Here is a 15,443-nt window from a genome sequence, read left to right as displayed (position 1 = left end):
TGAGTAACGCATCCTTTCAAACAGATGCTGATAAAATCATGTATTCCATTATATTACACATATGCGCACACACACAAACACTAAAACAACATTATAAATGTTCCAAAGTCAAGCACTTAAAAGTAAGGAAATGCCACAATTAAGATTATCTGTACATGCATGCCAAAAGCACACAGCACTTTTGAAAAGAATATGAACATGCAATGTAGTATTTGGACTGTATTGTCTGTGTTTACTACAGGGTCAACTTTGAGATAGGCTGATTTGAGGAGGTTAAGTAATTTCCATGAAAAGAAAGTTACTCACCTTGTGCAGTAACGATGGTTCCTTCAGACGTATGTCCCTATGGGTGCTCCACTGTAGTTGTATCTGTGCCTCTGATCGGAGATTTTGGGTAGCAATGTCCGTTCAGCCTGCACATGTGCTCTCCCTCCCTCCTGGTCTGCCTTGATGCTATCTAACACTGCGCGGGCAAACCCCCCTCAGTTCCCTCTCTATCCCAGAGCCCCTTATGGAGAACTCCAAAGTAGAGGGGAAAAGGGCGGGTTGTGGAGCATCCATAGGGACACACATCTTGAAGAACCATCATGACTGCCCAAGGTGAGTAACTTCCTCCTCTTCTTCACTGAGTATTGTCCTTATGTGTGTTCCACTGTAGGTGACTCCTGAGCAGTATCGACCATGGAGGGCTGGGGCTTTGGAATGGAGTATGTTACTACAGAGAGCACTGTGGAGCTGAAGATGGCATCAGAGGCCAAATCTCCCGTGATCACATAATGTTCTGCGAAAGTGTTGGAAGGGGGCCAAGTCACTGCTCTGCAGATTTCTGAGATAGGGACATCTTTAAGGAATGTGACTGACATAGAAATGGACCTCATGGCGTGCATGTGGGTTTTGGATGGAGGTAACAGATTGCACCTTTGATACTAGAGATTAATGCAACCCAAGACCCATTTGGATAGTCTTTAAGCCGATATCACAGAGCCTTTGGATCTTTCTGTGAATGAAGGGAAGAATTTAGGGGACTTCCTGAAGTCCTTAGTCCTGTCCAAGTAGAATACTAGTGCTCTTCTAACATCTAGCATATGCAGAATTGCCTCCTTGCTATCACAATGTGTTTTTTGGGAAAACCCAGGACAATGGATCTCCTGATTCATATGGAAAGTAGATGCAACTTTAGGGAGAAACTTGGGATGCAGCCTCAGAGTTACTTTGTCTTTTTAAAAGATCGTGTATGGTGGGTGTGCCATTAGGGGGCCACTAATTCTCCTATGTGCCTAGCTGAAGTGATGGTAATTAGAAATGCTGTCTTCATGGACAGGTGTAAGAGAGAGCAAGTTGCCATGGGCTCAAAGAGAGATCTAATAAAAGCTCTGAGAACTGGGTTAAGATCCCAGATTGGAGCGGGTGGTCTCACATGCAGGAAGAGATTCCCAATGCCCTTAAGGAATCTATACATCAGCAGGTGTAGATTATCTAGATCAATAGAATATCCATCTGCTTGATAGTGGAAAGCTGTTATGGCCGCAAGACGTACCTTAAGGGAGCTGAGTGAGAGTTTTGACCTCTTGAGGTCTAAAATGTAGTTTAAAATTAGAGGGAGGGAAGATGAGGTAGGGTCTGTGTGTTTAGAATGACACCAAACTTGGGATCATTTCAATTTTTGTAGGTCAGTACATTGAGTGGTTGACTTTTGGCTGTGCAGCAACACGTCTTTCACCTCGTCAGAGCACTCTGCTGCTAAGTCTTGGAATCAAGAAGGAGCCAACCCTAGAGGTGGAAGACCTGCATGTTGGGATGAAGCATCAGCCTGTAACGTTGAGAGAGCAGGTGGGGAATAGGCCAAAAAGGAATTGGAAGACATATTGCCATCTGTGTCAGGTAAGGGAACCAGATTTGTCTTGGCCAGGAGAGGACACTCAGAAGAACTCATTTTGTCTCATCAAATTTTCAACATGACCTTGGATAGAAAAGGAAACAGGGGAAAGGCATACAAGAGGTTCTTGTCCCATGTAAGGATGAGGGTGTCTCCCAGTGAATGTTTCCCCAGGCTGGCTTTGGAGCAGTAACAATGATATTTCTTTTTCCGGTAAGTAGCAAAGAGCTCTGCAGTCAGGGTTCCTCAAAGGGTGAATGTGTCTCAAAGCACCTCTGAGTTCAGTTCCCATTTGTGGTGGTGAGAAAAGTTCTGAGACACTCGGCTGTCACATTCTGTATCCCTGGTAGATAGACAGCTGAGATGAGTTTGAGTGCTTCCATGCAGAAAGAGGGAAATCAGGCACCTCCCTGGCAATTTATGTAAAACATATGGTCTGTCATGACCTTTGAGTGGGTATTCTTGATGAAACGCAGAAAGCATGCACAAGTATTCCTGATGGCCCTTAGCTCCAAAAGACTGATATGGAGGGTCACTTCTATGGAAGACCACATGCCCTGAAGCTTGCAATCATGTAGGCGAGCTCCACAGCCCATTAGGGAGGCATCCATCATTAGAGTCGGTGTCAGTGGCGGTTGCACGAATGGAACACTTGCTCAGACACTGGATGGGTCTTTCCATCAGTCCAAGGAGTGCTTTACTGCAGAGGGCAGTGATAACAGTTTGGTTAGTCTGTTCCTGTTTGGGGAATAGACAGAAGTGAGCCATGTCTGAAGACACCTCATGAACATGCGGGTGTTTGGCCTGACAAAGATGCATGCTGCCATATGACCTAGCAGCTGCAGGGAGTTCCTGGCTGATGTTTCAGAGCTGGCCTGGGCTGTCTCTATGAGACTTGTAAGGGTGGTGAGCCTGTGTAGCATAAGAAATGCTTTGCGTGTACTGTATTGAGGTCGGCGCTGATAAATTCCAGTCGCTGTACTGGGGTCAGTGTCAATTTCTGTAAGGTGGGCTGTTAAACCCTGTTGTGCAAATGTGCGCATGGTCATCTGGATGGCTCGTACAGCGTCCTGAAACAAGGGGGCTCTAAGGAGTCAGTCATCTTGGTGTGGGTAGATCACAATGCCCAAGGGTCACAGGTGTGCGCTACCATGGAGAGAACCTTGGTGAATTCCCTGCATGCATACAGGAGGCTCAATGGGAGCACCCTTTACTGATAATAGTCCTGCCCAAAGGCAAACCGTAGGAATCTCCTGAGCGACGGTCATATTGAGATGTGGAAGTATGCATCTTTTAGGTTGAGGGCCGAAAACCAATCTCCTTACTCTAGAAATGGAATAATGTCAGCTAGCGTGAACATAAGAACAGCCATACTGGTTCAGACCAAATGTCCATCCAGCCCAGTATCCTGTCTACCGACAATAGCCAATGCCAGGTGCCCCAGAGGGAGTGAACCTAACAAGTAATGATCAAGTGATCTCTCTCCTACCATCCATCTCCACCCTCTGACAAACAGAGTCTAGGGACACCATTCCTTACCCATCCTGGCTAATAGCCATTAATGGACTTAATCTCCATGGATTTATCTAGTTCTCTGTTAAACTCTGTTATAGTCCTCGCCTTCACAACCTCCTCAGTCAAGGATTTCCACAGGCTGACTGTGTGCCATTTAAAGAAGAACTTCCTTTTATTTGTTTTAAACCTGCTGCCCATTAGTTTAATTTGGTGACCCCTAGTTCTTATATTATGGGAACAAGTAAATAACTTTTCCTTATTCACTTTTTCCACAACAGTCATGATTTTATATACCTCTCATATCCCCCCTTAGTCTCTCCTTTTCCAAGCTGAAAAATCCTAGCCTCTAATCTCTGCTCATATGGAACCCATTCCAAACCCCTAATCATTTTCATTGCCCTTCTTTGAACCTTCTCTAATGCCAATATTTTTTTTTGAGATGAAGAGACTACATCTGTATGCAATATTCAAGATGTGGGCACACCATGGATTTATATAAGGGCAATAAGATATTCTCCACCTTATTCTCTATCCCTTTTTTAATGATTCCTAACATCTTGTTTGCTTTTTTGACTCCGCTGCACACTGCATGGACGTTTTCAGAGAACTATCCACGATGACTTCAAGATCTCTTTCCTGATTAGTTGTAGCTAAATTAGCCCCCATCCTATTGCATGTATAGTTGGGCTTATTTGTTCGATTGTGCATTACTTTACATTTATCCACATTAAATTTCATTTGCCATTTTGTTGCCCAATCACTTAGTTTTCTGAGATCTTTTTGAAGTTCTTCACAGTCTGCTTTGGTCTTAACTATCTTGAGTAGTTTAGTATCATCTGCAAACTTTGCCACCTCACTGTTTACCCCTTTCTCCAGATCATTTATAAATAAGTTGAATAGGATTGGTCCTAGGACTGACCCTTGGGGAACACCACTAGTTACCCCTCTCCATTCTGAAAATTTACCATTTATTCCTATCCTTTGTCCCGTCTTTTAACCAATTCTCAATCCATGAAAGGATCTTTCCTCTTATCCCCTGACAACTTAATTTACATAAGAGCCTATGGTGAGGGACTTTGTCAAAGACTTTCTGGAAATCTAAGTACACTATGTCCACTGGATCCTCCTTGCCCATGTTTGTTGACCCCTTCAAAGAATTCTAATAGATTCGTAAAACATGATTTCCCTTTACATAAACCATGTTGACTTTTGCCCAACAATTTATGTTCTTCTATGTGTCTTGACAAATTTTATTCTTTACTATTGTTTCAACTAATTTGCCTGGTACTGACGTTAGATTTACTGGTCTGTAATTGCCAGGATCACCATCTTGAACTTCTGCGCTTTCACATATGTGTTTAATGCCCTTATATCGATAATGGACCTCCAACCTCCCTTTGTCTTGGAGATCAGGAAATAACAGGAGTAAAACCCCTTGCCCCTGAGTTGCGCCTGAACTGGTTCTATGGCCCCTAGGCACAACAGATATATCTCCTGGCAAAGTAGGTTCTTGTGAGAAGGGTCCCTGAAGAGGGACAAGGAAGTAGGGTGGGAATGGGAGAGAGGCATCAATTGAATTGTGTAACCCTTCAAAATAATCTCCAAGACCATCCAAAGGGGCATGACAGGTGTGTAGATGGCAGCTGATGTTGCAAGGTACAGTTGTACGGGCCCTCAACCAACCCATCAAAAGTGCTTAGAAGAGGCAGTCTGAGAGGTCACGGATTGGGGTGCTGACTGCTTCCACTTCTGAACCCTGGGCCTCTTACATTGCAACTTGTAATAGTACTAAGACAGTGGGTATTGAGGAGGTCATGACCTGTGCTGTGGCTGAGAACTATATCTTCTCTTTTGACCTGTAGAGAAGATTCTCAGGGAGTACAATGTGACCTAAGAATCTTTCAAGGTGTGGAGAGAAGAGTCTGTCTTCTCTGCGAAGAGCTTGGACCCTTTAAAGGAGAGATCTTCCACCATCATCTGCAGCTTTTTGGGAAACCCGGAAAGATGTAACCAAGGAGCTCGCCTCATTACCACCGATGTGGAGACCAAGCAGGCTGTTGTATCGGCTGCATCCAGTGCTGCCGGTGGCGCCGTTCTGGCTACTAACTGACCCTCTCTGATAATGGCCTGAAACTGTTCCTTTTGTGTCTAAAACTACTCCTTTTGATGTAGTATTTTTTGTTGGCTCGCTTGCTGGCTGGTGTGATGGAGGCTGGTATCTGCCAGATGACTTCACCTCATTAATTGGTAGGGCAATTCTGGACAAGGAGAAAGTGTGCAGAATATCCACCAGCTTGTGATTTGTATCTGGCACCTCCTGAAGGGGAATCTGCAGCTCATCAGCCTTCCGAGAGACACTAGACTCCTGCAAAATATGGGATCTGTATGGTCAAACAAGCATCCCAATATGGCCATTGGGGGGAGGAAGAGCATAGGTGGGGCGGTACCCAAGGGGGCCCTTACCACAATCAGGGGGCATCTTGATGGAATTGAAGAGGACCATTTTACTGTGATGCCGGGCCATGATGAGAGGCCAGGGAAATGACATCCTCCTGGTCACTGTCAGACTTGTCACTGAGTAATGGTGGTGCTGATCAGGGTATTGGTGGTACATGGCCTGATGCCTAGGGTGATTCTGGGCACCAGGATGTGTTCAGAACTAGGGACCCAGTACGGAGTAACGGGGATTGACGTTCTTTCCCAGCCATCAGATCTCTAGGGTACTGGAACTCTTGCGTCACTGTCTGCTTATGCAGTACCGCAGAGGAGTATCCGTGGTACATTGTTGGTACTGATGGTTGTGAAGGTGCAGAGTATTCCCTAAACAGGAGCTTTGTTGCACCCAGTACTGATGGTTTTTTGGTGTTGCTCCTTTAGAATTGGTACAGTATTTGTCCTCGGGGCAGTACTGCTGCCTCAGAGCCTGAGCCCCTCGCGTCTCAGCAGTACTGCAGAACTCATAGCGGAGGCACCCTGATGCATCTTGGTACTTCACTTTGGAGCTGCTGGTACTGAGGTCGCTGCACCAGAATAACCCCTCTGGCTGGTCAGTGACTCAGTTTGGGGGCTTGGAGCTTTTTTTCTTGAGCCTTTATGGGAAGGAAATCTGCTAATCTTTTCCGCGACTATCTCCTTTGAAGTTAAAGCCTCCGGGGACGATCTCAGGTTGGCACCGGAGTTCCTTGGAGGCTGAAGTGCCTTCTCCATAAGGAGGAGGTTTAACTTAAGTTCCTGGTTCTCATGAGACCTCGACTTTAGCCTGTGGCAGAGGGAGCACTTCTGAGGGATATGGGACACTACCAGGCACCAGATACAGTACATGTGTCTGTCTGTTACAGGAATAGACTCCTGACAAGAGAGGCAACTCTTGAGACTGGGGGAAAATGGACAAGCCGGGGGGGGGGGGACACTATCATCCTCTCACAGTGAGGAATGCTGCAGAAAGTTCTTCTTTCCTACTCTTTTTTTTTTTTTAACTGAAAGAACGTAGATAATCTTTTATATGGGGGTTGGGGGGGGGAGGAATCCCCCTAATCAAGATGGGAAATGCAAAATAAATTTATTTTTCTTTTTTCTTTTCTTTTCTTTTTATCCCAACAGGTAAAAAGGAAACAATAACTATTAAGGAGAACAAAAGAAACTACTACTTATGCTAATGACACAGATAAGGAAGGGACAACTGCTTGCTCCACTGGAGGCCAAAGGTGGTAGAGAAGGAACTGATGGGGGTTCACCCACGCAGTGCCAGATAGCCTTGAGGCAGACCATGAGGGAGGGAAAGCGCATGTGAGGGCTGAATGGACACTGCTCCTAAAATCTATGAATAGAGGCACGGATACACTTACAATAGAGCACTCCTAGGAACACTAATTGAAGAAGAACTGCTCTGTTCCAGGCAAGATGGAGCCTATAGATTTTAAGCTCCTTGGGGCAGGCACCCTCTCTCCCAATTTGTAGGGTGCAGAGCACAATATCATGAATAATACAACAGTAATTCAGACATCTCCAAAAATGTGGAGGAGAGAAAGTAGTTAATGTACCTGAGCAATGTATTTCCACAATAGCATGTGAAATTGTAGAATATTTGGACTGAGATGATTTTATTAAGCTAAAATTATGTGAGAACAACTACGAAACCAGCTCACATTTAAATGAAGTTGGATAAAACAGTAGGAACAGAACATTACTGTTTCCTTTGTGACAATAAATTATAGTAGAACGCTAGTAGCTATAACTCTGAGTCTTTTAGAATTCACCACCACAATAAAGTAGATTCTCTTTCCATATCTAATGGATTCCTAAATAAGGTGAGGTTGGCAAATAATTCACATTAATGGGAATTTTGTTTAGCCAGGGAAGAACAGACCCCTAGGACCCTGATTCATCCACTCTTATGCAAACTGAAAGTCACTGCTATGTAAAGGTCAGCACATAGTCTATGCATAACTTACGTCTCATTTAACCCTTAATTTAATGTGAGTCTCAATGTCAGTAAGATTGGCAGAATCAGGTCCTAAATGAGCAACTGTCTATGAAATATACATCTCTATTGCTGACCAGTATATATTTAGTAAGAAAACAGTTAAATATTCTAAATAAGTAGAAGAGTAAAGCAGAAATGATACAAATTACTTAGTACCAGAATTCAACACTGAATTCCTTTAATTCTTCAGTATGATGAGGCAGAAGCTGAAGAAAATGTAAAACTGATCTACAAAAAAAACAATCAAATCCAGAACAAAACCTTATTTTCCTTTCTTTAATTATTTTAATAAATGCCACCAAAAAGCCACTTTTGGGGGTTTGATTTTGCCACCCTACTCATGCTGAGTAGCAAAATGATCCCACTGATGTAATCAAAAGTGTCACAAGCTGAATCCTAATATAGTGCAGTTTCTCCGTGAATTGAAAAATCAGATAGGAAAACTGTACATTACAAAAGGAATCACTCAAGTTTTTACTGTATCAAGCCATTTTACTCCCGATTAACTTTGATCATGCACACGTAAGAGAGAGAGAGAGAAAGAGAGAGAGAGAATAAGCAAAAAATGACCCTGTGGGAAAAGACAGGGGATTAAAACAGTTTCCCTCTGATTCTACTTGTAATGTATTTTCCATTAAGATCATCATCTTTACTTTAGAGCTTTTTATGGATACACAGATTCACAGATTCCAATGCCAGAGGGGACCACTCTGGTCATCTAATCTGACCTCCTCCATAAATAGGCTCTTGAAAAAAAATCCCAAGGCCTTTTTCACTTGCGCTGTTTCTTTTCTTTTCTTTTTTTTTTTTTTTTTGTCACTTAGGTATTTTTATTTGACATACAGCAATGCTAGGCTGAGTTGATCAGATTTAATGCAGACAGCAGATGCAGGGTACATTACAAATTCAAAGTTACACAGAAATCCTCTTCCGTTATATACATTTTCACATTTCATTGTATTTACTATACATTGCATTACCATTTTGTGACTGGTTTCGTCACTTTGTAGGAACCATTTCTCTGCATAGCACACACTGTCCATGCACAACTTACTTTTACCTCATCTTATGTTTTAGCTTCATCTTATCTTGTCCATTGTAAATTGTTCCCTGGATGTTCCTCCTTATCTTTGCTAGCACAGACATTTTGTTTCCAGTCTGCTGATCCATTTACCAGCCTAATCCTGTCTCCCAAAAAATTAGGCCTCACCCATGTCCAATTGCTTATGTCAAGTCAGGCCTACACTGGCTATAGAACTTCCCCAAAATAATTTCCAGAGCAGATCTTTTAGACAAACATCCAATCTTGGTTTAAAAATTATCAGTGACAGAGAATCTATCATGACCCTTCGTATATTGTTCCAACAGTTAATTACTCTCACCATCAAAAATTTACACCTTATTTCCTGTCTGAATTTGTGTAGCTTCAATTTCCAGCCATTGGATCCTGCTATACCTTTCTCTTCTAAACTGAAGAGCACATAATTAAATATTTGTTCCCTCTAGATTATTATAAATTTTAATCATGTCACCTCTTAACCTTCTCGTTGTTAAGATAAATAGATTGACCTCCTTGAGTATCACTATAAGGCATGCTTTCTTTAATCATTCTCATGGCTCTTCTCTGAACTGTCTCCAATATATCAACATCCTTGCTGAATCGTGGGAACCAGAACTGGCACAGTATTCTAGCAGCAGTTGCACCAGTGCCAACTATAGAGATCAAATAACCTCTCTACTCCTACTGGAGATTCCCCTGTTAATGGAGCCAGGCTGTTCTCAGTGGTGGCAGATGACAGAACAAGGAGCAATGATCTCAAGTTGCAGTGGGGGAGGTCTAGGTTAGATATTAGGAAAAACTATTTCACTAGGAGCATGGTGAAGCACTGGAATGGGCTACCTGGGGAGGTGGTGGAATCTCCATCCTTAGAGGTTTTTAAGGCCTGGCTTGACAAAGCCCTAGCTGGAATGATTTAGTTGGGGTTGATCCTGCTTTGAGCCGGGGGTTGAACTAGATGACCTCCTGAGGTCTCTTCCAACTCTAATCTTCTATGATTCTATGCCCTATAGGATCACATTTGGTGTTTTGGCCAAGATAGCATACTGGAGTTCAGATGATTATCCTCCATGACTCCCAAATCTTTTTCAGAGTCACTGTTTCCCAGGATAGAGTCCCACAATCCTGCAAGTATGAGCTACATTCTGTGTTCCTAGATGTATAAATTTACATGTAGTCATATTACAAACATGTATCATTTGCTTATACCCAGTTTATCAACCAATCCAGGTTGCTCCGAAACAGTGATCTGTCTCCTTCATTATTCACCACTCCTCCAAGTTTTATGTCATCTGCAAATTTTTATCAGTGATAATTGTATATTTTCTTCCAGGTCACTTATAAAAAGCACAGTAGAGATAGTATCTATGTTGTTAACAGCTCAATTCATTATCAATTTCTTAAGCAGTATGTATTATTGCAGTGTTCTCTATCCTTTGGACAAAATCTCATGCGTAAAGATTTCCCAGTTGCTTTCCTTGAACCAAAATGAACCAAGGAAGAAATTGCCTCTCCTCAGATTTATCTATTTAGAATTCCTATCTAGGGTAACTAGTATTTTCATTTCCTTATGTTTACTATGTTACCATTCTCCAGCCACATAGGAAGGAGGATAAGAGGCAATGGATGTGGTATAGTTAGGGCTGCAATTTTATTTACCTAAAATATCTGGGAGTACCTGGCAATAAATTGTACAGTGCAGGTCACCATTATTTCCTTCATCACATTCACCTATTTAGGAGGCAGCTGTGAGACAACCCTCTTCCCAACCTGGTCCCAGCCAGCCCATTGCTGGGACCTCACCACCCTCCCTTCGCATAAAGGTTATGGGAGTTGAAAAGGAAAAAGGATTGGCTTCCTGCACCCCACTCTCTCGCTTCCTTCAGGGATACTGGTAGACCCAGATGGAATGAACTCCACAGATGGAACTGTAAGGGTGGAAAATTACTGGAAGGTGAGGGGGAACTTGACATCTTACATTTCCTGGCTAGCTGGTGCTGGGTTACACTTAATTGTACTGCTGCACTTCAGTTATGATGGGGTACTATTTCCAATGAATTTTGAGTTATGTCAAAAGCATCTAGAGCACACACAGATGCACCCTTTTTGAGCACTTGTATAAATCCAAAATTGAAATAATAAACTGTATTTGACTAGCATATTTTAACTACATTCTTGGTACAGTTCCTGTTTCATTAAGCCATGTAAAGCAACTGCTACTGCTTAATGAATTCTGCAGTGATAGGTATTCTTAGCATAGCATGAGCAGCATTAGTGAAAAATTAATGAGCAATTGATAATGAAAGCAGTTAGACATTCCAGAAAAGACAAGTATTTTTATAATGTCTAGATGTACAGTACTAATCAGTTTCATAACGACTCTCAGCACCATGAAAATTAGAAATGTGATTTTGATGGCTTTCAGATATATCCAAATACACTAAACATTTCATGCCCAATACATAAAGAAGATGGGAGTATGCAAATATTCTTCCCGCTAGAATTTGAGCTGTGAAATATACTGCATAGATTATAATGTAAAAGATATATAATATTGTACAGGGTTATGATAAGAACCTTTCATATTAGCAATATACTTTCACTTAATTGAATCATTGCTTAATTTACTCCTCCTGTGAAATTTAACCAAAACCTCAGCAATCAAATAGAGCTAGATTATGTGACCCTTACTCACACTGGTGAATACTTACACACGAGTGACCCCACAGCTCCAAGTAATTGCCTAGAAATGTGGGAAAGGATTTAACAAGGTAGCCCATCCTTTGTATTAAAAATAACACAGCCTCCACCCTTTTAATCTAATTGCTTGGGGCAGATATAATTGGCTAGTTTGGTCTCTGACTAGAAAAGTTGCCACTGATTTAAGGAAAATCAATATTCTGAATGAGACAGAATAGAATGCAGGCCCAATTTTCCTCATTTTATCTGTCCAACTATAGTAACACCAATGGGAGCTGTGTTTGCATAGCCAAAAGTAGAATATGGCCTTTAAACTGTATTCACCATGGGCCAGATTCTGCCCTCCAGTACAAATATCCATCTCCTTAGCAGTGGTGTAAATCACGGGTAATTTCAATGAAGTAAAAACTGTGTGAAATTTGAGTGAGACTAATTGACTTCAGTGGGAAGCTGATGTGTATCTGTGGATAGAATTTGGTTCATGGAAACTACAAGTCCAAATCTTGAGCTTTACACTCAGTCCTTGCTCAGGCAAGGTCTCATTGAATGTCAGTGGGAGTTTGTCTAAATAAAATCTCAGGATGTGGAATAAAAGCTGAGTTATATCAGATGTTGTGGATATTATAAAGTGCTATTATGTGCTAGGTAAGATGCTGCATGCACCCTGCAGATGTGGGCCATTTCTTTCACTCAAACTCACTCACTTCAGTCCAACTGGTAGGAAAAGACTTAGCTAAAATAAGCGCATGAATGAAATATGCACGGCTCAGTGCTTATTTTATGCCAGGGCTGATTCCCGGCACCTCTAGCCTTGGCAGTTCATAGCCCTGGCACCTTTGGGCTTGCCACTTCAGTTAAGAATGTAAAAAAAATGCTTGAGCCCTGGCATCTCTTTGATTACAAATTAAGCACTGCACAGGCTGCTCTTCTCAAATGGAGAAATAAACGATTTTTCCAATGTGAAGAATGTGATGGTGAACGCTACAGATAGTGTACGTGCAAGCAGCAATGACAGCCCTTAGTAAACACCATGGACCAAATTCAGATGCAATGTGAATAGGTCAGACTCCCTATAACTCCATGTACACCCAGTCTGAATTAGGCCTGATATATCTTTTTGATTATTACTGCTCCAGAACTTATATAATATTTTGTTTTAGTGAATGTGTTCTGAATAGCATCCACAGAAATATCCTTTTTCTTCCCTTCATTGTAACAACATGATTCAATGGAAAATTACTCATCAGACAAACATAATACAGTGGATTTCCCAATATAAATTTGAGATGACTTGAACAACTTTCAGTACTGCTCAGAGTGGAACACAAGCAGGCTGACAAAGGAGAGAACACTAGATCCTACTGTTACTGTAACCGGAGATGTTTACAGTATGTCATTGCCATGAAAAGAGAGGGGTAGGGACAGAACAGATTCTTTGCTCTAAGATGATCATCATCATCTATCCTTTTCTAAGATGGCACGGGACAAAAGGCCCCTTCCTGAGAAGAATGAGACAGTTTACGACGACAACACATGCCGCTCTCCAAGTGCAGTTAAGGAATTACATGTCCACATTTGTTTGGTTGCCCTCTATTTCTATCCTCTATGAAAGTTCTATAACTAAGAACAAGAAACAATGTTTATATTGCAGGGAGCGCTGGCTAGGTTAAATCAGGAGTCTCCTTTTACAGGAGTACTAGACTGGAGACGAGGGTGCGGTGCCCTGCCTCGAGCATACCAACACAAAGGGCACGCATCTATCTCCATGCTGGGGAAGGTGGCTGTTTTATGCTGCAGGCAGTGCTGAGCATTACTGCAGCGGGGGCATTACTCAGCAGGGGAGGGGCTATGCCTCCTATCCTCACATGCTAGGATGACTGTGCTAAGGGGAATCCTTGCTACAGCTCTTTGAAGCTGTAGCAAGATTTGCTATGCACCAGTGTTCCACACAGCATTTGAGGCAGTATACCTTTCACAACAGGCTCCCTCTTTGCTCACTATAAAACGTGCTGACAATGCTCATAACTTCAGTGAGAGTCTCACAATATTTGGTGTTTGCATTTTTCTTAAAGCTCCAGTTCCCAGAATTATGGAATTAAGGGAGAATCTCAGCTTTCATATAAAAACAAACAAAATAAAAGGAATTTTCTGTTCCTCACAGCTGCAGAGAAAAGCTTGAAAGTGTGAACACTCAAAAACCAGAGGACAAAAGAAATGACTTGACATGATTTTAAGCAGGGCTGGTGCAAGGAAGTTTCACGCCCTAGGTGAAACTTCCACCTTGCGCCACACCCCCCAGCTAACCCTGCCCACCGCCCCCCCCGTGGCAGCTAACCAAGCCTACTCGTCTTCCCCCCCAGATGGCAGCTAACCCCACCTGCCACAGCAGCTAACCTACTCCCACACCGGGGAGCCCCCCCCCTCGCAGCAGCTACCCTCCCTTGAAAGCTTCCCATCCATGGCAGCTAACTCGGCCTGGGGAGCCCCCCCAGAGGAAGCTAACCCCGACCCCCTCCGCTACACCAGTGGGTGCTCTAGAAAAACCTAAGAGATTTCCCAATGAGACCCCATAATGTGATGTGGACTGTTTTGTCTTACCATGCTCATTCTCATGCACAGACATTGGGTTGTCATACAGACAAGTTACCATCTATGTGCATTTCAACAGAAAGGTTTCTCCTGCAACAAAATCCGGGCTGAGTTTCCAAAGTCTAAACAATTTCAGCTGCTTTTCCACATACACCTTTATGCCCTCGCCATAGAAAACTACCCCATCAGCTTACCTAAACATCTGGGGCAGCTTGCAGGCCTGCTAAATGAAGGACTCCGCATCAATTAAGATGGCTAATCATGATCCCAAGAAGGTGGCTTGCGATAACTGGCTAGCTCCACTGGGCCAACTGGAATGTCTCAACAGATGATCTTTTGAGAGCATTCCTTGCTGAAGTGCCAGAAACTCAATCTTAAAATGCAGGTTATTTTAGGGCCCCAGACAGGCTACTTCTTGGAGTATAAAAAGTGACTGAATAGTAATTACTTTTTGTTTTTTCTTTAGCTGGTCTAGGACTGGAGGGCTGTGAGCATCACCAAAGCCAACTGACAAAATGTGAATTCAATTATATCAATGATAAACACAGTAGAAATGTACAAAACTCCAGTTCAATGATCTGGAGTTTTATTCTTGTTGGGTTTTTCTGTACTTACTGGTGGACATTGTGCAAGTTTATCAGCTGCCACCAACTGAACATTTAAGTGTTTACTTTGTGACTTTCCTCTGGATTTAATCAGTCGCTGCAAAACCTGAGAGAGGAAAACATGAATGTAAGAGTCAAACATCCCCAGATACAAGAGATCCAAATACCAATGACAGGGTTAACCAATGTAATAAGCTCTTATTTGTATTACATTTGATATAATGGATCAAATTTTGTCATCAGACAGATGCAAATTCTTCAATTTACTTCACTGGGATTTGTGCATGTTTATCTCAGCATAGGATTCGACCCATAGCATATTTTCCAAATGCAGTTTTAAGTGTGATTTTGCTTTGTTCTGGTTCTAAGTACAAGGTTATTGTCAACAAATATAAATTTTCTGTTTTCCAATGCTCCCTGAAAATTATGCAGTTGCACCAGTTTGATTACAGCATAACAATAATAGTATATTATGCTATGCAATACTGATATTATGGTGACAGTCTGCTCAGAAATATATTTTGATAGAGAAGGGTTTTTAACATCCACAGGTCATATTACCTCATTTTTTCCTGTAGTCTGCTCATTAATAGAATTACGGGGTGGGAAAAATTAGGA

The 15,443-nt window shown here is 42.3% G+C and overlaps 1 protein-coding gene across 4 annotated transcripts in view; it reads right to left on the bottom strand.

The window, feature by feature from the left end:
• Nucleotides 1-15,443, bottom strand: part of CACNB4 (calcium voltage-gated channel auxiliary subunit beta 4) — a 207,681-nt gene that overhangs the window by 17,435 nt on the left and 174,803 nt on the right. For all 4 annotated transcript variants that reach the window (XR_007776474.1, XM_050969253.1, XM_050969254.1 and 1 more), the window contains one exon: nt 14,836-14,931. Coding sequence is in view for 3 of the 4 variants with exons in the window: in XM_050969253.1 (XP_050825210.1) it covers nt 14,836-14,931 (96 nt within the window). In the remaining variant the exon portion in view is untranslated. The remainder of the gene's footprint in view (nt 1-14,835; nt 14,932-15,443) is intronic.

The sequence above is a fragment of the Gopherus flavomarginatus genome, chromosome 10 (genome assembly GCF_025201925.1).
Source record: "Gopherus flavomarginatus isolate rGopFla2 chromosome 10, rGopFla2.mat.asm, whole genome shotgun sequence".
Classification (NCBI taxonomy): Eukaryota; Metazoa; Chordata; order Testudines; family Testudinidae; genus Gopherus; species Gopherus flavomarginatus.
The sequence above is the reverse complement of the archived record's forward strand: the minus strand, read 5'-3'. Positions and strand labels throughout refer to the sequence as shown.